General features: G+C 42.8%; 1 protein-coding gene across 5 annotated transcripts in view; it reads left to right on the top strand.

Moving 5' to 3' along the window:
* The first annotated feature begins 690 nt into the window (after positions 1 to 690).
* MGAT4D (MGAT4 family member D) overlaps positions 691 to 20,489 on the top strand; it is a 113,154-nt gene continuing 93,355 nt past the window's right edge. For 2 of the 5 annotated variants that reach the window (XM_050946490.1, XM_050946489.1), the window contains exon 1: positions 16,041 to 16,238. In XM_050946490.1, the coding sequence (XP_050802447.1) occupies positions 16,148 to 16,238 (91 nt within the window). In that variant the 5' untranslated portion in view covers positions 16,041 to 16,147. Of the gene's footprint in view, positions 829 to 16,039; positions 16,239 to 20,489 lie in introns of those variants that run through there. The other 3 variants (XM_050946491.1, XM_050946494.1, XR_007773459.1) reach the window with 3 other exon arrangements.

Genomic DNA, 20,489 nt, shown 5'->3' with positions numbered 1-20,489 from the left:
AAAAAATTGAAAGCATGTTAGACACCCAATTTTTTGCAAAAAGTGATAATTTTTACTTCTAAATTTTCCATGAAAAATTCATTTGTGGAAAAAGTCTGTGTTTTTTTCTTTTTTAATATAAATTTTTTTCAGTCAAACATTTTTGACTATCTCTAATTGTAAGGCAGTAGGTCCTTCTTAGTTTCCTTTAATCAATACCATACATGCACATTATTCTGCAATTTAATCAATGTCTTTTTGCTCTCTCATTCATCCTTCACGCTTGAATTGCTATAATTCAGGGTTTGATGGGGTGGACTAGGTCTGGAGGCCTCAGGGTCCTACCGCACCCTATCCCAGATATGATCAGTAGAGAAGTCCTCTAAGTGGCTTGGAGTGGTTGCAGGAAGCAGTCTATCAGGGCCAGCAGACTGACTGCAGCTCCTTTTATGTGAGTCAGCTGCTGCCTGGAACTGGAGGAGAGAGGACTGTATTCTGGCTGACTGAAAAAGCAGCAGGACCACGGACATCTCAGTGTGGGTAGGGAGCAGGGGAGCAAAGAAGGAGCTTTTGTCTGGCTGCTGGGACTGAGTAAGGAATAAGCCCAGGGAGGGCTGCAGGAAGATACTGTCCCCAGAGAGGAATCCCTGGGGATATGGCCCTATGCCAGGGCTGGGACAAGTTAAAGACTGTATTCCCTGGAAGGGCTTTGTTCTGTTTCCCGTACAGTGTATGTGACTAGGGCAGAGGGCCGAGTCACTGAAAAACTGCCTGAGAAACGACCGACAGGATTCATCATAAACTGAAAAACTGCAGACACATCTGATCAAAAGGGGATGCTTGTGAGAGGTGGGTGCCACACCGTTACATGGGCTTTAATTTCTGTGAAGTTGTTGGATGTATAAATGGTAATATCAGGTAGGAAGGTTATATTTCCTCTGTATTTGGCAGTGGTGTGACTGTGCTAGAATACGGTATCTAAGTCTGGTGTCCACAATTCAAGAAGGATGGGTCAGATCCACAAAGGTACTCTGACATCTAAGACCTATTTTCACACACTACTGCAATCCATAAAACTCCTGCCTGGTTGCTGCCTAACCCTGTAGGTGCCTAAACTCACTCAATGCCTAAATTGTTGCTGCTGGGTATGTGCATTGCAGCCTCATGATAGGCATCCAGACTCCGACCTCCCATGTAAGCCCCAGACTGATTTGCCAACAGGGAAAGATAGGTGTTTGGCTGCATAAGGCATATCTGGGGACCTAATACTGTAGGCAATTTCAGAGGCTGCCAACTAGATTGGATGTCTCAGGTAAATTCACACAAAACAGTTGTAGGTGGGATGAGGAGGATCTCCCTTATATCATTTAGCCTAGTGGACAGGGTACTCCTGTAGGCTGGTTCCAGTGCCATTCCTCTGGGGGTGGGGAGAAGGGAAGTTATGAACAGGGATTGGCCACCTGTCATGTGAGTGCCCTACCCACTAGGCTATGGAATAGTCTGAGGGAGACCCACCTCAATCTCTTGCATTAATGCCGTTCTTAAACAAAAGGAAGTATTTCTTTGCACAATGCACAGTCAACCTGTGAAACTCATTGCCAGCAGATGATGTGAAGGCCAAGACTACAACAGGGTTCAAAAAAGAACTAGATAAATTAATGGAGGATAGGTCCATCAATGGCTATTAGCCAGGATGAGCAAGGATATTGTCTCTAGCATCTGTTTGCCAGAAGCTGATAATGGGCGACAGGGGATGGATCACTTGATGATTACCAGTTCTGTTCATTCCCTCTGGGGCACCTGGCATTGGCCACAGTTGGAAGACAGGATACTGGGCTAGATGGACCTTTGGTCTGATCCAGTATGGCCATTCTTATTTTCCACTTAATTATTAATTGGGCTAATGAAAGTGTTAAAATGGCTCTGTAGCTAGTGGTTAGGCACTCATCAAAGAGGTGGCTGATCCCTGTTCAAATTCCTTCTCCCACTCAGTAAGGGTTTTGTGAATTGCAGTGTTGTTCCTGTGAATTTCTCAGCATCATGATGCTCAGTGTCATGATGCCTAAATACCAGGGTGGATAAAAATCAATGATTTTTTAATTTAAAAAATCGGATTTTTTTTATTTAAATCATTTTTTGATTAAATGCTTTTTAAGGAAAAAACCTATCTAAAGATAGTTTTAATTAAGATACATTATAGCTCAAAGATATCTCATCATGCAATAGGGCTTATAAATTCTAATTCTATAGTATGAGACAATATATTCATGTATGGTTTAAGAAAAGTTTTTTGTGAATGAATTCCAATAGTTCATGGATCAGGGACTCAATTTTATGGGATTCCACAGGCTTCTGTATAGATTATTTAGTTAATCTTTCTATCTACCCAATGGGACTCACTGCTAAGTCTAGAACAGGGGTAGGCAACCTATGGCATGCGTGCCAAAGGTGGCAGACCAGTTGATTTTTCAGTGGCACTGGCCGGGTCCTGGCCACCGGTCGGGGGGGGCTCTGCATTTTAATTTAATTTTAAATGAAGCTTCTTAAATGTTTTTAAAACCTTATTTACTTTACATACAACAACAATTTAGTTATATATTATATACTTTTTACAGAAAGAGACCTTCTAAAAACATTAAAATTATTGTTGGCACACAAAACTTTAAATCAGAGTGAATAAATGAAGATTCGGCACACAACTTCTGAAAGGTTGCCGAGCCCTGGTTTAGAAGATACCATCAGGGATGCTTAGTTTTGCAGTTCTCAAACTGTGGATTTGTGTCTCCAGAGGTAACATGCTTGTTAACAGCAAAAATATTTCTAAATAAATAAATAATATATAGAGGTGAGAAATAACAGACCTCAACTCTATTGTCCCTCTGCAAATTTGTGTACACAGAGTCAATCCCTTACCCCGTCTAAAAGTGGAAAGTTTCAAAAAGTTCAATGAATAGAAGATTGTTGGGAGTGGAATAGATCTGGAAAAGGAGAAGAAGTCTGGAGATAAATGTGAGAAGGGAGAGACATATTCTTGTTTTGTTAAAATATATGTTTGCTGTTGAAGAAGAAAATCCAGAATACTTAATGTTGTTGGTTTTTAGTTAAATAAAGCAATTTAAATGTCTGTCTGGTGATGTTCTCCTAATACAGCATGGCAAGAAAATCCTCCAAATATTAATGATTAACCTGTTGAATTGGAGATAGTTCACCTCCCAATGACGTCATAAATATCTGCTGCAATTACCTTTGGTAAATGAAATAACCAAATCATTTATTTTCTGATACAGCTGTAAATTTAAACTAATCTGAAAAGTTTTCAAAATAAATCACTTTAAAAATGGATAGTGTAGGTTTCATTTTTAGAAGACACACATCTATCTGTGAGTTGTGAAGCATATGTATTAAGGTTATAACCACCAACAAGAATGCACTTTTATGTAGAAAACCATGACTAAATTAAGTCTTCCTGACTAGTGATTTAAATCAAATCCACCCTGCTAAATACCTTTGCAGATCTAGGCTGGAGTGAATAATTTAGAGAGAGTTCAGAGAAGAGGCATCTGAATGATTAAAGGAAAACATATTTTATAGTGGTAGATGCAAGATGTTCAATCTATTTAGTTTAACAAAGAGAAGGCTAAGTTGTGATTTATCCCAGTTTATAAGTAGCTACATAAATGATAATTTTTTTTATAATAGCATCTTCATTCAAGCAGACAAAGGTGGAACAAGATCCAATGGGTGGAAGCTGAATTGAGACAAATTTGGAGATAAGGTGCAAATTTTTAAGTGAGGACAATTAACTATTAGAACAATTTACCAATGATTGTGCTGAATTTTCATCACTGGCAATTTTTAAATCAAAGTTGGATGCTTTTCGTAAATATATGCACTAGTTCAAACAATAATTAAATTGGGAAAGTCCTACATTAGACAGGAGGTCACACTAGATGATCACAATCATCTTTTCTGGCCCTATAATCTATAGGTCTATGTAATTTCTCAGTATTGATGATCTCGGTAAGAGAGTTACACTTAATGCAATACAACATTCATTATGAAACTTCCTTTTGTTGGAGTTTTATTGTATCCATTACAGAAATGCAACAAATGTGTGGTCTAGTAAGATTGATTACTTACTTTCACAGGGATGCAATTTTATAAACTACTAATTACTCAAATGGAATCAATACTGTGGTGTCAGTCTCAGCTCTCTGAAAATTTTAGCTTCCTTTCTTAATGTACACTGATCAATCTACCAACCTGACCTCTTACCATAATTTCAATGCAAAGAGAAATGATACATTTCTTCACCTTCAGGGGGAAAAAATTCTAACCCCCAACTTGAATCTAATCTGTAGTAAATCAATTTTTTCCCTCTTCCAGTGACTTTTGCCTAGTGTTAGTAGCAGGCATTCAGTGTAAGGGTATCTGAAAGACACCTGCTACACACACAGAATAATCTTAGTCATTCTGATGATAAATTTTGGCAAATATTCATCTTGACCTTTCTTATCTGTAAGACTGCTCACATCTAAATGTGTGAAACTGCCATTGAAAATGTGAGACAACCACTTTAGCCACTCACGAGAAAAGATACATTTTGACAATATAAGGGCTAGATCCTACAAACCCAACTCACTAGTATTCCTTATTCCAAGAAGTAGCCAACAGGACTACTTCAGTGAGTAAGAACTATTCACATGAATCAGAGTTTGCAGTATCTAGCCCTAGTTTATTATGTTTCTCCAAGATTAAATATTGTTAAGATGAAAGCTTCTTCCTCACATTTATTGTCTTTTCTAAGTTTTGCCGGTGCTAGTCCTGGTAAAATTTCATACATTACAAAGTGACATACTGCAATTTCTCCACTTTCACCACTGAAACCTTCAGAGGTTCCTAAGTTGGATCCCTCTTCGGTATAGAGGAGATAACTGCTGGCAGAGCACTTTTCCGGGGTTGGGAGGGATCTTTTCCTTTGGAGTGCTCTGAATTCCTCCCCCCCTCCATTCCAAAATGGCCTGAGGCTGTAGAGCTTCGGGCATGCTCCCAATCTTACTTGTTGAAGAATGCATTGTGGAGGGCTGAAGCAGTTTATGATGGGATTTTTGTCTGATGATTTTAAATGTTATTGGTCTGCTGCATGGTTATTCAATGAGATGTGAAAGGGTGCAGAGAGGAGGCTTTGGATGATTTGTAAAGTATAAATGTACGTTAAGTGTGTTCAGCATTATGGATCTCTTAGCTCACAGCCGAAGAAATTATGGTGAGTTGGCTTTCCCAAAACATCTGTCAATCATATATATATATATGAGAATGGGAATTGGCTATTAAAATCATAACTACGGTAATAAGCACTCTCCCCCAAAATTTAAAATCTACACTTTTGAATTCTTCTTAATCATATAAATACCCAATATAGTAATAAACACAAATGCTGTGAATTAGTAGGTTAGTAGTTCATGACCCAGATGTGCTTGAATGCCTTGAATTTTGATGATTCACTTTAGATTACATTTTAAAAAATGCCTGAGGCTGGTAATGGTGCAGCATACCCTTACGCTATGAAAAGTAGTTTCCACTAGATGGGTAAGATAAAATAACAGGGAAAAGGCTATAAATGCTTTCTTTATTATTTTGAAAATATTTATTGTTTGTTAATATTTTTTAAAATAGATGTATCTTAGACTTCCTGACTGCTGTTTGAAAAATAATTATCCTGACATATTCCTTCCCAGAGAGATTTCAGGAAATGTGAATTTTGAGAGAGATCAAATATAAGCATCCCCTCTTCACAATACCTTTCTCTTCCCTTCCTTAAATAATTCCATCACTTGACTTTTTCGTTATATGTGTCTGTGTGTTACAAGTGACTTTACTTTATGGTCCAATATCTTATTTTGAGATTAGCTAATAAACTGCTACAGATCAAGTCAAGATTTTGTCCATGTATTTGACACACCGCTGGAAACATGATCCTGTTGTCCATTGCATCAGCAGTAGGTTAATAATTGGAAACAGGAGGAATTGGAGTCCATGTGGCTAGATACATTATTAATATTTATTATTTATTGATAGCATGCTTGGCATAATCAAGTTGTAGCAGTGCAGCTTTCTCACATAGACTAAAGGAAGTAAGTTTAAAGATACCATTGGCAGAAAGGTAAGGAGATAGTCTTGAAAGGAATGGAGCAAATAAAGAGGGCATATTTTCCAGGAAATTCTGATTTTGTGCCAGGAAGTGAAACCTTTAACTACTTTTGGTATATTTACATTTTGAGGAACAATTGATGCAATAGAGTTGAAATGTGCCCAGCCTCAAAACCCCATACCCTAATTCTCCACAGTTTAACATATTTCTCCACTCCCTGCATTCATTATTAAGTAAGTGATCATCATAATTCAACATGCTCTGAGTAACTGTTTGCTTCAGAGTAACCCTTAATAACTAACCTGCTAATGCATTTTTGACAGCCTGCACCAGACTTTCCCCTATATGTTGTCTCAGTGTTTTATTAGTTTCTGGGGACAAATGATAATAAATTTTACTAGTTGGCTCTGAAAATAAACTAAAATTTAATGTGTTTTAAATTATAGCATCCTCCACTTCAATGCGATCAGCTTAATCTGCCCAACCACATCCTAGACATGTTCACTTTTATGGCTTCATAACAGAGACAAGCAAATTGATTAATAATGTAAAATGCTTGTAATACAGATTAAAGAAGACTGGTATTTTTATTGCTAAAAGCAAAACAAACCCAGCAACCAGCAGCTTAGTTTAGTGACTGAGAATAGGTTAGGAGGCAGGAATAGCTGAGTTCTAATCCCAGCCTTTCTAGTGGCTCCCAAGGCCATATTAATTTCTGACCTCCTAACCTATAACTAGACTACACAAGATTATGTGACTTGTGTGAAGCATTTGTTTTTATCAGGAGTGTACATGTGATTAAATGCAGATCTGATGTGAATGTATCAGGATTGGTGGTGCTAAATTTGTAAACTATATCCATTCATCATTGCCTTATGTAGAGACTAATTGTCAGTATACTGACAGCATGGAAAAGGAAGATTGGGATAATCAAACTTCCATTGATGTTCAGTAGAAGTCAGCTGCCTAACTCCCTTAGGTGCCTTTTGATAATTTCAATTTAAGTAATCAAGGATACCTGAGAGTGAATGTGATCTGCAATTAATACAAACTAATCCTGCTATTTTGAGTATTTATTCCAATAGTGTATGTTATATTTGTGACATCTCTCTGAAAAGTAATGTATCATGCCCACTGGGAGTGTGGCATGAAGTGTCAGAGGCTGGTGTTCCTTTGGGCTTCTTTTTATGTTCCTGGCACTAAATGCCTTCATGAACTTGGAAAATAGATTGTGGTGTTTTACTAATGTCAGATTGTTGTTTTTAACGTAGTTAGCCAGCTGCTTCCTTTAGTGATTTGATGGGGTTTTCCTAACCTTTCTGTGGGCAATGTGACTGCTGTTCAAAACAACTATTATCTCAAATGCCCAAAAGAAGTTTATGTACTCAGTATTTGTTAATACAACTATCCTGAACACAAGTAATATATTTATTGCTCTGAGTATATTGAAAAGGCAAATAGGTTGAAGAAATGACTGCCAAGGGCCACACCGGCATTTTAAAGCAGTAAACAGAACTGAAGCACTCTCCTTTGCTTGGTTCTGGGAAAATAGACCCAGCTCCACAAAGGTAATTAGGCATCAAACCCCACATTCAGGTACCTAAATCCCAGTTTTAGGCTCCACTGTGATCCACAAAACCCATGCTTGGCTGCTGTCAACTGCTGTAGGTGCCTAAATTCACTTGGTACCTACATTTTTAGGACAAAAGTTCTGTAGGTGCCTAAGGTCTTGTCTACATGGTGCCAGCAAAGGGCTCTGGAGGGGTGTGGTTTGTAGGATGTTCTAACTGCCCTGCTGGCACATTCTAAAAGGTAGTTTGCAGGAGGCAGGAGCACTTTCCTGACGCCATGTAGAAAAGCCCTAAGCTGCTGCCTGTGAGCATGTGCACTGGATGCCTATCTCTTGCCTAAGCCCCAGCATAATTCCCAAACCAGGAAAAGATAGGCACTCCTCAACCTATCTTGCCTGTGGGGCTTGAGCTGGTAGGTGCGCTCAGAACCCATCCACTGGATCAAACCCTATTCAAAATTCAGGAGTGCTCACCTTATAACTTTTAGTCTAGTGCTTTTGTTAGAACATGCACTTGGGAGACCCAGGTTCAATTTCCCCCTTTGCTTGAAGAAGAGTCTTCCACATCTCCCAAGAGTGTGCTCTAATCACTGAGCCATGGGATATTCTGATGGGGGCAGAATGATTTCTCCTTTTAAAATTGTTTTACTTTGGATAAATAGTAAAAATAGTCCTTGGAGCAGGGGGACTGGATCCCAGCTCTCCTATCTCCTAGGTCAGTACTCTAACCACTGGACTATAGATTAATTTCATCTTGCTTCCTCCCTCCTCTCAACCCCAGATCCTTCCCAGAAGAATTAATTCTGTCTTTCTATCCCCCAAAAGAATTAATTTACACTGTAGCAACTATTTACACTACCAATGAATATGACCCACAGTGTGGATTTTGGAAAGAATTACTCCTGATGTAACTTCAATGAAGTTATATTAGGGATGAATTTGGTTTAATATTATTTACTCACTTCACAGTAATGTGCAAAGATTTGGCTAAGCTTTGTAAAGTTCTTGTGTAACATGCTATCAGTGTTTGCACCCCACCTCTTTGCATCGTGCCTATTTTTGCCTCGTGCTGAGGAATGTATATTGGGTTCTGCTGAGGTGTTTGTGTGTGGGGGTCATTATAAGGAAGGTGAGGGAGAGGGGCTTTCTAGAACAAGAGGTTTTGAATCAAGCCTTAAATTCAGCCGGAGCTGTCCAGAGCAGAGCTCTGGTAAATATTTTTCAAACCTCGGAGTGAGGGGTGGGGGTCAGAGCCAATTTCAGGGGGTCCACAGTCATCCTGGCACATCCCATGGGGCTTGAGCCCTAGTGTGTGGGTGGAGACACACACACACACCCCCTTGCAGGGCTGGAACCCAAAGAATCCTGCCTCTCATCTGAAGCCCAGAGCCCTGAATGGGGAGGGGTGGGGAGTTTCAGGAAATACGCTATGAGAAGTTAAGCCCTGGTTTGAACTGAGTAGTCAGGTAGGAGTAATTCAGGAATAGCTAATCATAGGGAGAAGTTTTTAACTAAACTTTTATTAATAGTAAAATAATATAAAACCAGATCCCAGGAATAGGGTGTCTGGGGACTCTCTGTTGTATGTGGACTGTTTGAGAGCAAGCTAAGAAAGGTGTCTGCTCACAGCATGGAATATGAAAATTGCTATTTAAATGTTAAATTAAATGGGAGTAACTAAACTTTGTGATGTGTACATTTCAATTCCAAGTCCTCATGTAATACTGTCATTGTAACTGGTTATTTCTCCTTTTTCCTTAGCTTCATTTGTCCTATAACATTTCATGTTGGAAACTAGGGTGCAAACTCTGCATCAAAGAGGCTGCATTTGTATGTTGCTGTAAGATGTTTAGCACACCCATGGGTATTATTGAATAATAATCAACATATATAATTTACTTCTCTTAATAATCATTTTATTATTACACTTCTAAAAGCTCAAAGGAAGGTTGTACCAACAGAAGATGAGAAACAGCATGTAACCTGATAAACTAGCTTATTTTTAGAAGTCAAACAATTATATTCCTAGTAGTAGCAGCAGCAGCAGCAGCTCACAGAGGCTTCAACCAAATCAGGGCCATAGTATGCCACGTTCTGTACAGACATGTAGTAAAATAGAATTCCTGTCCCCAAGGGAATCTAATCTTAATTTAATATGAAATGGAATCAGTGGGGAACCAACCAAATGGAGGAGATAATGGAAATATGGGCCCCACACTACAAGAAGGATGTGGAGAAATTGGAGAGAGTCCAGCGGAGGACAACAAAAATGATTAGGGGGTTGGAGCACATGACTTATGAGGAGAGGCTGAGGGAACTGGGATTGTTTAGTCTGCAGAAGAGAAGAATGAAGGAGGGAATTTGATAGCTGCTTTCAACTATCTGAAAGGGGGCTCCAAAGAGGATGGATCTAGACTGTTCTCAGTGGTACCAGATGACAGAACAAGGAGTAATGGTCTCAAGTTGCAGTGGGGAAGGTTTAGGTTGGATATTAGGAAAAACTGTGTCACTAGGAGGGTGGTGAAGCACTGGAATGGGTTATCTAGGGAGAGGGTGGAATCTCCTTCCTTAGAGGTTTTTAAAGTCAGGCTTGACAAAGCCCTGGCTGGGGTGATTTAGTTGGGAACTGGTTCTGCTTTGAGCAGGGGGTTGGACTAGATGACTTCCTGAGGTCCTGTCCAACCCGGATATTCTATGATACTAGTATGTTTTGCACAAATTAGCTGTATGCCAGGGATCGGCAACCTTTGGCACGTGGCTCGCCAGTGGGCCAGGCCAGTTTGTTTTCCTGACGCATCGACAGTTTCAGACAATCGCAGCTCCCACTGGCTGTGGTTCGCTGCTCCAGGTCAATGGGGGCTGTGAGAAATGGCGTGGAATGAGGGATGTACTGGCCGCTGCTTCCCGCAGCCCCCATTGGCCTGGAGCGGCGAACCACAGCCAGTGGGACCTGCAATTGGCCAAAACTGCTGATGCGGCAGGTAAACAACTTGGCCAGGCCCATCAAGGCGAGCCGCATGCCAAAGGTTGCCGATCCCTGCTGTATGCTCTATTTGTAGATCTAGAGGGTTGTGTTGTTTGCTTTATTGAGATAAATAAGGAGGTTGGCATAATGATTTTCCTAGCCATTATCAGCTAATAGTGTTCCCTAAGTATCATGGTTGAAATAGCTTTATGGATTTTATCACTTTTTTTAAAAAAATTTTAGGGTAGCATTCTACACATGAGGAACATGGGAGAGAGTGAAAAGATGTTTGAGACAAAGCTGACAAGTAAGTAATGGATGCTGGCTTTGTTGGTGGTGCAAAGGGCAGGGACGGCTCCAGGCACCAGCGGAGCAAGCGCGTGCCTGGGGCGGCAAGCTGCAGGGGTCGGCCTGCCGATCGCCATGAAGGTGGCAGTCAGGCTGCCTTCAGCGGCATGCCTGTGGGAAGTCTGCCAGTCCCGCGGCTTTGGTGGCAATTCGGCTGGGGGTACGCTGAAGGCACGGGACTGGCAGACCTCCCACAGGCATGCTGCCGAAAGCCCCCTGGCTGCCGTGCTTGGGACAGCAAAATACATAGAGCCGCCCCTGGTAAAGGGATAATTGACGAAATAAGAATAAGATAGTGGAGCAGATAGAGTGGGAAGTAAACTATGAAAGCCTTAAAGGTAAAGACCAGGACTGGAATCCACAAAGGGACCTCAGCATGGCAATTCCAAGCATCACAATACCTAACTTTTCAGTGCCTAGAAAATTGCAGGAACACCATTGTGATCTTCAAAGCCCGAGTTAGGTGCTAAGGCTCCCGTACAATGAATGGGGAAAGATAGGAGCCTGAGATTGTGATCCACAAACCTAGCACGCTTGGTGGGAAGCCATCTTAGCTACCCAAAGGAGATGCTGAGGAAAGGGGTGTGTGCTAAGCCCTGCCCCTCTCAGAAATAGGCACCTAAATCCAAGTTGCAGGGAAGCACCTGATTTGGTTTGTGATCTGTAAACCAGGAGAAGATAGGCATTTGGTTGCCCAAGTGGTCTGTGGAGCCAAAATCAAAAGAGGCTGGTAGGAGGAGGCAGCCCTCCCTTATCATCTTTGGCCTAGTGTACTCACCCAGGATGTAAGAGACCCCCAGTTCAAGTCATCCCTCCAACTGAGGGAAGAACAGATAAGAACAGAGATCAGCCGCTTCTCAGGTAAGTGCTGTAACCACTAGGCTACAGAATATTCTGATGTGGGTCTCTCTTAGTCTGTCATATTGAAATTTTCCACTTCAATTAAATTGTTTAATAAATATTAGCTGGGCTACTGAAAGTGTTAAAATCACTCTGTAGCCTAATGAGTGGAGCTATTGCCCAAGAGATGGCCAATCCCTGTACAAAACCCTTCTCTCCCTCAGGAGGAGGGCCTTGAATCAGGGTGGGGGATGTCTACCACATTCTAGGTGAAGTATCCTAGTTCCTAGGCTAGTTTTATAAGGGAGGTCCTGATACTTCTCCCACCCTTCCCCAGCTTGTTTGGGTGAGCTTGCTTGAGAGGCCTGACCTGGTAGATGGCCTCTGAGCACACCTACTGGATCAGTCCCTTGCATGTGAGTTAAGCAGCTGAATTCCTGTCTTCTTCAGTTTGTAAATTGCTCTGGGGCTTGGGGTAGGAGATAAGTGTCCGGGTGCCTAGAGTGAGGCAGCAGTGCACATGGTCAGAGGCAGAAATATAGGTACCTAGGAAACTTTTACTGCAGAAATGTAGGCACTGAGTGAATTTAGGTGCCTCCAGGCTTAGGTGGCAGCCAAGTGGGAGTTCTGTGGATTGCAGTGGTACCTTTGTGGCTCGCACTCAAGAAGCTGTATTTGATAGGTGAAATAAGAAGGGAGGGACTCAAAGCAGGGTTGAGGAGGAGGATGTTGTAAGAATGGGGCACATAGATGATCTTACCAACCTAATAGACCTGAACAGGACAAAATTGTACTAGTAGTCAAGGTGTGAAATGGCCTGGAGGAAAGTTTTGGTGTTGTTAAAGGCAATAAGGCTTCTTTGAAATCTTGTGTAGGAAGATATAGACACAGCCTGGGATGTCGATCTAATGAGAGGGCATAGTCAATAAGACACAGGTTATAGGCCTGATTAACTAAGAGGATGCTGGCGTGGCCCACAATACCTGTCTCATAGAACTGGAAGGGATCCCAAAAGGTCATTGAGTCCATCCCCCTGCCTTCACTAGCAGGACCAAGTACTGATTTTTGCCACAGATCCCTAAGTGGCCCCCTCAAGGATTGAACTCTCAATCCTGGGTTTAGCAGGCCAATGCTCAAACCACTGAGCTAGCTATATGACAAAGTAAAAGAGTGAAAGGGGAAATCTTGGCAGGGGGCAGGTAATTGGGAGCTCACTTTTAACCATGCTGAGTTTGTTGTCTGTCATTCAAATAGAAATGTAAGAAAGACAGGCCAAGATATGGGATTGGACTGAGGAAGACTGATCCAGAGTGGAGAGAGAGATTTGTGAGTAACTGATGAAAATAGAGTTGTCAATAGGGTGACCAGATGTCCTGATTTTATAGGGACAATCCCAATATTTGGGCCTTTTTCTTAAATAGGCTCGTAATGCTCCCCACACCTGTCCCGTTTTTTCACACTTGCTATCTGGGCACCCGAGTTGTCAAAGCCATGTGAAGTGTACGATCGCCCATTGTTAAGTTGTAAAGGAAGATTAGGAGGGGGCTTTGTCATTATATAAATTTATACTTAAACTGACATGGTTCCATTAAAATTTAAGGTCTCTGTGAAAACTGGGAAGCTCCAAATTTAAGGTTCCCATTGCCCCTTAACTTGGCCATATTATAAGTACATATTGGTAAAGATTTTGGGCAGTTCTCTTATGTTTGTGTGCTAGGCACTGTACAACAACAGAAGAGTGTGCTCAAATGGATAGAGGTAAATGTATATCTTAATATTTATGCATATGTTATAAGAGAACTGAGTTAGATGGGGGGAAATGTCACTAATGTGTCTAGACCTTTAAATTCTAATTACATTAACCCAGTTTTGTGCACCTAATTTTCCTTTAAAAAAAAAAAAAAAGAGGGAACTTTAGAGTTCTGGTGCACTTATCCAACTGTGATAGGCATAGTTTTAACATGAGACAAGGATTGTTCATTCAAATCCAATTACAGTAGCTGTATTGATATTTTCTGTGTGTGTATAGAGGGCTGGGTACATGTTGCTATAGACACAATTATGATATTTTGACTTATATGGCAAACAGCGTGCATTTAAATAAACATACCAGGTCACAAAGGTTTCTGTAGTGCAGGGTTCGGCAACCTTTCAGAAGTGCTGTGCCGAGTCTTCATTTATTCACTTTGATTTAAGGTTTTGGGTGCCAGTAATACATTTTAATGTTTTTAGAAGGTCTCTTTCTAAAAGTCTATAATATATAACTATACTATTTTATGTAAAGTAAATAAGGTTTTAAAAATGTTTAAGAAGCTTCATTTAAAATTAAATTAAAATGCAGAGCCCCCCAGACCGCTGGCCAGGACCCGGGCAGTGTGAGTGCCACTGAAAATCAGCTCATGTGCCGCCTTCGGCACCCTTGCCATAGGTTGCCTACCTCTGCTGTAGTGGGAAACAGGATTGGACCAGGCACTTGTGTCAGTGGGAGATTAAGGAGAGAGCTTCTGCAGCTAGGATGAGGTTCAAGTCCCAGGAATTTGTCAGCAGAGCTTGGGGAAGATTAGCAGGCTTCTGCAGTTGAGTGAATAGTCAGATTAGTACTTGTCCAATACTTGACTCTTTGGGGGGTTATATGCAGTGTTGTTGTAGCCCTGTTGACTCCAGGATATTAAAGAGAGAAGGTGGGTGAGGTAATATCTTTTATTAGACCAACTTCTGTTGGTGAGAGAGACAAGCTTTCCGGCTACCTGAAGAAGAGCTCTGTGTGGCTCGAAAGCTTGTCTCTCTCACCAACAGAAGTTAGTCCAATAAAAGATAGTATCTTGTCTCTTTTGGGAGCTGTTAGCATGGTCGTGTACCTGGCATGGTTCATTCCCATCCCTGACACCTGTCTCTCTTGTGGTTTGAAGGAGACCCTGACACACATCTATCTGCAGTAAGCCAGATTGCTGCCCCTTTTCCAGTTCCTTCAGAACCTCCTTTTGAGATTTTGGCTGCACTTTTCCCACACCTTTTTCATATATGCACACCTTATCTATGGACCCACAAAATCGCGAGACTGCCTCATCAACCTCTTCCTTGTGCTGGCTAAAGTGGCTATCTATGGTACAAGGAGGAGGATGCTGGACAGGGAGCTGCTCTGCAATTGTGGGACCTATTTCTGTTCCTCCCATGTTTCATGCATCCAGGCAGAGTTCCTTTGGGTGGTGTCCACTGGCTCCTTAGACACCTTTCAGGAGCAGTGGGTGCTGTCTGGGGTTCTCTGCTCAGTGCCCCCCTCTGGATCCCTGATTTTGTACCTATGATCCTCACTCCCATCCTGTTTAATCATTGGTTGTTCCAAGTGATCAGTTGAACCCTGGGTTTAGTGACTCCTCCACTTAGGCTGGGGGAGAGGGGGCTTAGACAAGGGCAGGCTAGCACCCACTCCTTTCCTAGAATTCAGTAGGGGTTGTCTCTTTTGGGGTTACTAAAAGGGCTTAACAGTTGGGCCAAGTTTGATTAGGGCTTAGTTACTTGAGTGAGTGCTGGGTTTGGAGGCAGTTTGTGGGATAGATATTGGGGCAGGTGCTTGTGAATGGAGTGGGGAGCTAGAAAGTTTCTTCAGCTGGGAAAGAAAGTCAGAGGTGCTTGGCAAGTGGACTGGGGTGTGGGGAGGGCCACTTTCACATTGTTCCATTGGTCTCCATGCAGCTTAAATGGTTCGCACAGAAGACTACAGCGCTCCACTGCAGTAAATAGGAAACCAGGGGCAGGGGAGCCCGCTGCTCTCGCGGGCTGACTGGTCACCTGGTCCAGGCCAGCGCTGAAGGGCTCCGCGTCCTCTTGCGCTCCTGGCTTGGAGCAGTACAGCCGGTAGGGCGGCAGTGAGCCTGCTGAGCCGGCAGGGCCCCCTGAAGCCGGGGAGAACAAGGACCGAGGGCTGCGCCCCGGGACGCCAGTGTGTGCATGGCCATGGGGCAGGGCGGAGCCGGTATTGGAGCCTTGCTAGCTGCGAGGGGGGGGCCTGAGCCCCTCGGAGCAAAGGGGGCGCGGCGGCTGGGGGCGCTCCCGGGAGAGGCGAGGGGCTGCCGCCAGGAGGAGCGCTGGAGGGCGGAGGGGGCCGTGTCCTGGCAGGTGGGCGCCGCCGACGGGGCGAGTTCAGCGAGCGCGGACTTGGCGGGGCGGGCGTGGCCGCGGGCGGCTGCCGGAGGCAGAGCCGCCGCCGCTGAGGGCGGTCAGTGCGAGCGCTGGGAGTCGCGGGGTCGCTGGCGGCGCCGCCGGAGGAGAGGCTGCTGCCGGGGCATGCGGGGAGATGAGGCTCAAGCCCGGTAGCATCGTGACATTTCTGTGCCTCAGCGCCGCCTTCTCCTTTGTCTGCTTCACCGCCTGGAGCAGGAGCCGAGGTGAGAGCCGCCCCCTCGCGCCGGGCACCGACAGCCGCTGGGGTCCCCGTCAGGTCACCTCCCAACGGCCGCCGCCTTCTGCACCTGCCCAGCTCCGTCCCCGCTGGGCGCCGCCGAGCACAGCTCCTGCTGCCCGTCCCTTTCCCTGGCAGGGGGCGGCCCCTCGCCGCACTGGGGCAGGCGGGAGCCGCAGCTGTCGCTCTGACTGCCCCGGGCTGCTGCCGACACTGCCATAGGTGCAGCGCCCACACCTGCTTCAGATCCCCTGCTCCGGGCCGGAGCGGATCCTGCGGGCTTCTCCAGGCACTCACTCGCCAACCTCTGGTAGCAGGGTGCTAATGCTTCAAACATGTCTTGGGGCACACGAGTCTGAGGAAGTGGGTATTCACCCACAAAAGCTCATGCACCAATATAGTCTGTAGGGTGCCACAGGACTCCTTTGTTGCTTTTTACAGATCCAGACTAACATGGCTACCCCTCTGATATTTGCGGCACAAAGTAGCATTTCAGATTAAAATAATGTTTTAATCCTTTGACTGTGATCTTCTGCTGGCAGGGCAGGAGCTACCTCTGGCCTGGTATTCAAAGGTGCTGAGCCCCTTCGTTTTCCATTGACTTCATCTGCAGGGATGCAGGAGGGTCAGCACCTCTGAAAAATCAAGCCTCTATGTCTTACTACCGACCAACTTTATAGTTACCACATCTCTACATACTTGGGATGGTAAGGGTTACCCACAGGATTTCTGAGGTGTCACAATTTATAATAATCTCACTCTGTCAAGAACTATTCACATTTCCCAGAATAAATGCATGTATACTGGTTAATTATTGGCCTCGTTAAAATTACGGCTAGGAAAAAAAACTATTTAAGAGGCCACATTTGAAGGTAGCTCCTAACCAGTAGCTGTTCAGGTGAAAATGTTTGTATTGCACAGTTTGCATTGAATTATCTGGAACTGATTATTCTCACTTAAACCAATATAAATGGAAATCAGTGGAGATATCCCCCATTTTATAGTGAGGTCAAAGCCCAGTCCTGCTCCCACAAATCAATTGCAAAACTTCTGTTGATTTGAATGCTGCAGTGTCCAGCCTTCTGTGTTTTAGAAATACTTAAGCAGGTATGCAATTTTACTCACATGACCAGTCTTATAGATGGGACTACTCAAAGTCCTAATTCTGTGAAGACTAAAATGTACTTAAATTTGTGCACTATGTGCAGTCCATTGAAATAAACACTGCAAGAGAGTGTTTCAGTTGAAACACAAAATTGAAGTCAGTGGGACTACAGTACATAAAGGTTAAGTATGATTTTAACTCCTTGCAGAATCAGGGACCCAAGTGAATAAAGTTAAACATCTACATAAGTGTTTTGCAGGTTAGAGTTCCGGATCATACTTTTAGGTAAAAATTATATTTAAGAAAATTCTTGTCACTGTTATTAACACCATGATATTAAAATGGAAAGAACAGGAACGGAGTTGGTGATATGGTAAGGCTTTTACATATCTAACTATTAGGATGATTTTTAAAAATTGATCTTTATATTTTATTCATCTGGGACACTGAAACTGATCTGGTCTGTTTTACTTGATGATTCTTGGGCAGTAGGATCTTTTGATTGAAACATTAATTTATATCAACAAAAGACAAATCTTTAAGTGAACTGGTTTTAAAAGAACATTTCTATTCATTTTAGGTTCTGTAAGATAAGTGACTTCTATGTTGAATAGGCTGTCAGCTCCACAGGTAGCCATGTGTGAAACCTTCCCTGAGGAGGCTAAGGAAAGATGAAATAGCACATGGAAAAAGATTTTAACACTGAAATTACTTTTCAAATATAGCATAGAGCAGTTGTCTGTTAAAATACTAGAAGTCTAAACACAACTCTGTCATGAGGTTTTTTGTGTGAGAGAGGCAAACAGCATTTCTGGATTCACTAATGTTTCCTGGATACACCTTCACAGAGGGCCCAGTTTTGTAAGATATAGGTGTATTACTATGAGCCCCAGGAAAGTCATTTCTGGTAGGGATAAGGGAGACTTTGGGATGACTTCTTGCTTATAGTAGCATTCGCGCTCTCTAAATACTGCTGTTTGTTTTTATTAATTATTTATATTGCAATATTGCCTACTGTCAATAGGGATCCAGGCCCCTTTGTGCTAGGCACAGTACAGATGAGTATAACAGAGACATAGCTCTTGGGACTTGCACCTATTTTGTCTACAATCATGATGCTGTTTATCATATATTATGACACTTTCAAAGGTAACAATTTTGCTGAAAAAGAAGGTTGTGTAGAAATAAATACAAGTAAGGTAAGACAAAATCTAAAAAACTAAGATCCAAAAGATGATGCAAGCAAAACTTCGGTGTGTTCCTTTTGTAGTCTAACAATCAACAGTCTTGTGTAATTCATATTTTGTTACTCCTTGTTTCACTTTCATTCACACTTATTGTTTTGAGACTTTGTCCCTAAGAGTGTCCTCTACTATATATGTATATTTTGACTACTATTTTTCTCTTCCCCCTCCCATAAAAAAATTGCACTCTCCTCCCCAATCAATAAATAAATAAACATAACATCTAATTCTTCTCAACCTACTTTGGCTTTCCCCTGCCACTATCTGTTTTATTAACAAACTTCTTGTTCTGATGCCATCTTTCTTTAATTGTTCAAAGTTTGTGTCTTTGGTTTTACTAGATGCTGTGACTATTTTAGTAAATATACAGATGGAGTCACTTGTTAGAAACTGAGTCAAATGGTAACTGTGGTGTGAATGTAGAACTTTACTAGAGATGGGGCTTTAGATCAGTGGTGGGCAACCTGTAGCCCACAGGCCACACACAGCCCATCAGGGTAATCCACTGGTGGGCTGCCAGACCATTTGTTTACATTTGCATGGCTGTCCACAGCTCCCAGTGGCAATGGTTCGCTGTTCCTGGCCCACCACTCTTTAGATCACTAAAGCAGCAGGCCCAGCCTCAGGCAATGATGGGTCCCATCCCATCCCCTTGCTTCACTGTTAGCACCGCCCCGCTTTTTTTTTCCAGAGACAGGAACAACAGTATAAGATTCCTCTGTCTGGTGCAGAGGGAGCAGCAGCAGCTTCTCCCCCTGCCCCCCACCCCCCCACCCAAAAAAAAAGAAGTACTTACCTCTGTAGTTAGCATGGATCTGCTTGAGTTGGTGGGCTGTATGTGGCTGCACTGTTTTTCTGCCTGCTAGGTTTAAATGTCTTTTGGGGGATAGTTTTACAAGTCTCCTTCTCCCTACATCAGCTCAGTAGTTGGTCTTGCAATTATTCTCCCATACAGATACTGAGCGTATTCTACATCCCTCAGAGCTGTTGTTCCACTGGTAGTCTGCAGTGTTAGTGTTGTACCTAACCTGACTCCTATGCACACACACACAATCTCTAGCTCAGAGGTGCTTTGTGGCCCATCAGAGCCAGGGTATGGAGTGAAGGGATGCCTGAGTGCTGCTGAAGCTTGAGCTAGTAATATGGAGGGACTCGACTGCTCTGTGCTGTTAATACAGTCACTCTGTGCAGCTTGAGTCTTGTATTGCAGTGTGACTGCTCTTCTTTGAGCTAGGCTAATTTGAGAGAAGTTAACTCAAATGTGGATAACAGTGCAGTGAAGACAAGTCCTCAGGCAGGTGTCACTGCATCACTTATGCCCAGTTCATGTTTTCAAGCTTTGCTTTACAATCGTGAGGTTAGAAACTTACTTTTTTAATAAAGGAGCTGGGTCCCTAGGCACAGGCCTATAGTGTCTATGGTTTAATGTGATAATTTTATTACAAAACCAGATTGTTTTTCACCTGCTTTTATAAATAACTTCTGTAAGCAAAAGTGATGACTTTTGTATACTCAGTTCATTGTGCCAAGGAACCTTTGAAGTAGTTACTTATGGAGTGAGTAATCTCCCTGTCTCCAGTGAATCAGACATTATGGGCTCAATCCTGTCTGGTGACATGACTACTCTTTAAGTATCCTCTAGAGCACTGTACACACAGGCTGCTATCAGTGAGTAAGCAAGTTTCACGGTATAGCAGTGCCTATTCCACATGCTGGACTCTTTGCTCTGAGTCTTTTTGGTCCCTACCTAACCTAAGGCATGGTGTGTCTGTGAAGCAGAAACGTGTGCATGTTAAGGGTAGAAAAGTGTATTATCAGGGACAAAGTGGAGATGGTTAATTGTAAGAGTCCAACCTGTTTGTGTAACTCCACTCCCAGATAAAATAAC

This window comes from Gopherus flavomarginatus, chromosome 3, assembly GCF_025201925.1.
Source record: "Gopherus flavomarginatus isolate rGopFla2 chromosome 3, rGopFla2.mat.asm, whole genome shotgun sequence".
In the NCBI taxonomy this organism is placed as follows: domain Eukaryota; kingdom Metazoa; phylum Chordata; order Testudines; family Testudinidae; genus Gopherus; species Gopherus flavomarginatus.
Note: the sequence above shows the minus strand (reverse complement) of the source record. Positions and strands in the feature narration are given on the sequence as shown.